We start from the raw sequence: 2,500 nt of genomic DNA, 5'->3' as shown, positions 1-2,500 counted from the left end.
GGTTAGAGCAGGTAGCCTAGTGGTTAGAGCAGGTAACCTAGTGGTTAGAGCAGGTAGCCTAGTGGTTAGAGGCAGGTAACCTAGTGGTTAGAGCAGGTAACCTAGTGGTTAGAGCAGGTAGCCTAGTGGTTAGAGCAGGTAGCCTAGTGGTTAGAGCAGGTAGCCTAGTGGTTAGAGGCAGGTAACCTAGTGGTTAGAGCAGGTAGCCTAGTGGTTAGAGCAGGTAGCCTAGTGGTTAGAGCAGGTAACCTAGTGGTTAGAGCAGGTAACCTAGTGGTTAGAGCAGGTAACCTAGTGGTTAGAGCAGGTAACCTAGTGGTTAGAGCAGGTAGCCTAGTGGTTAGAGCAGGTAGCCTAGTGGTTAGAGCAGGTAGCCTAGTGGTTAGAGCAGGTAGCCTAGTGGTTAGAGCAGGTAACCTAGTGGTTAGAGCAGGTAACCTAGTGGTTAGAGCAGGTAGCCTAGTGGTTAGAGCAGGTAGCCTAGTGGTTAGAGCAGGTAGCCTAGTGGTTAGAGCAGGTAGCCTAGTGGTTAGAGCAGGTAACCTAGTGGTTAGAGCAGGAGCAGGTAACCTAGTGGTTAGAGCAGGTAGCCTAGTGGTTAGAGCAGGTAGCCTAGTGGTTAGAGCAGGTAGCCTAGTGGTTAGAGCAGGTAACCTAGTGGTTAGAGCAGGTAGCCCAGTGGTTAGAGCAGGTAGCCTAGTGGTTAGAGCAGGTAGCCTAGTGGTTAGAGCAGGTAACCTAGTGGTTAGAGCAGGTAACCTAGTGGTTAGAGCAGGTAGCCTAGTGGTTAGAGCAGGTAACCTAGTGGTTAGATCAGGTAGCCTAGTGGTTAGAGCAGGTAGCCTAGTGGTTAGAGCAGGTAGCCTAGTGGTTAGAGCAGGTAACCTAGTGGTTAGAGCAGGTAGCCTAGTGGTTAGAGCAGGTAACCTAGTGGTTAGAGCAGGTAGCCTAGTGGTTAGAGCAGGTAACCTAGTGGTTAGAGCAGGTAGCCTAGTGGTTAGAGCAGGTAACCTAGTGGTTAGAGCAGGTAACCTAGTGGTTAGAGCAGGTAACCTAGTGGTTAGAGCAGGTAACCTAGTGGTTAGAGCGTTAGACTAGTAACCAAAAGGTTGCTGGATCTGTTTCCCCAATCTGACAAGGTAAAAATCTGTCCTTCTGCCCCTGAACAAGGCAGTTAAACCACTGTTCCCTGGGAAGCTGTCATTATACATAAGAATGTATTCTCAACTGTCTTGTTAAATAAAGGTTTCAGGTAAAATAGTCCTCTTTTCCTGTGCAGGACTGAGTCTAACAAGCTGTTTTATATGATTAGAAAAGTCTGATTACTGTGTGTTTGTGTGTAGGATTGGCTCTGTGACAGTAACAGATCAGTACCAGTATTCTGACATGTTGCCGGGAGACGAGGATGCCTTCTCCAGAGAACCTTTCATCGTACGCCTTCACACCCCCAAGACAGGTAGCACTGCTGTTATAACACTGTTATAAGTTATCGTAGGGGTGTTACAAACAGTCGTCAGATGTTATTACAGGTACATTGGAGTGAATCAATTGAGTTGAGAACATCATGAGATAGGATTAAACAGACATGACATCATGAGATAGGATTAAACAGACATGACATCATGAGATAGGATTAAACAGACATGACATCATGAGATAACATCATGAGATAGGATCAAACAGACATGACATCATGAGATAGGATTAAACAGACATGACATCATGAGATAGGATCAAACAGACATGACATCATGAGATAGGATTAAACAGACATGACATCATGAGATAGGATCAAACAGACATGACATCATGAGATAGGATTAAACAGACATGACATCATGAGATAGGATTAAACAGACATGACATCATGAGATAGGATCAAACAGACATGACATCATGAGATAGGATTAAACAGACATGACATCATGAGATAGGATTAAACAGACATGACATCATGAGATAGGATTAAACAGACATGACATCATGAGATAGGATTAAACAGACATGACATCATGAGATAGGATTAAACAGACATGACATCATGAGATAGGATCAAACAGACATGACATCATGAGATAGGATCAAACAGACATGACATCATGAGATAGGATCAAACAGACATGACAGCATGAGATAGGATTAAACAGACATGACATCATGAGATAGGATTAAACAGACATGACATCATGAGATAGGATCAAACAGACATGACATCATGAGATAGGATCAAACAGACATGACAGCATGAGATAGGATCAAACAGACATGACATCATGAGATAGGATCAAACAGACATGACATCATGAGATAGGATTAAACAGACATGACATCATGAGATAGGATTAAACAGACATGACATCATGAGATAGGATTAAACAGACATGACATCATGAGATAGGATTAAACAGACATGACATCATGAGATAGGATCAAACAGACATGACATCATGAGATAGGATTACACAGACATGACATCATGAGATAGGATCAAACAGACATG

General features: G+C 43.4%; 1 protein-coding gene across 4 annotated transcripts in view; it reads left to right on the top strand.

Moving 5' to 3' along the window:
* The window catches only part of LOC127912294 (deoxyribonuclease gamma-like), a 35,219-nt gene that overhangs the window by 20,485 nt on the left and 12,234 nt on the right, over positions 1-2,500 (top strand). For all 4 annotated transcript variants that reach the window (XM_052481181.1, XM_052481183.1, XM_052481180.1 and 1 more), the window contains exon 5: positions 1,344-1,456. In XM_052481181.1, the coding sequence (XP_052337141.1) occupies positions 1,344-1,456 (113 nt within the window). The remainder of the gene's footprint in view (positions 1-1,343; positions 1,457-2,500) is intronic.

Source organism: Oncorhynchus keta, chromosome 27 (genome assembly GCF_023373465.1).
Source record: "Oncorhynchus keta strain PuntledgeMale-10-30-2019 chromosome 27, Oket_V2, whole genome shotgun sequence".
In the NCBI taxonomy this organism is placed as follows: Eukaryota; Metazoa; Chordata; class Actinopteri; order Salmoniformes; family Salmonidae; genus Oncorhynchus; species Oncorhynchus keta.
The sequence above is the reverse complement of the archived record's forward strand: the minus strand, read 5'-3'. Positions and strand labels throughout refer to the sequence as shown.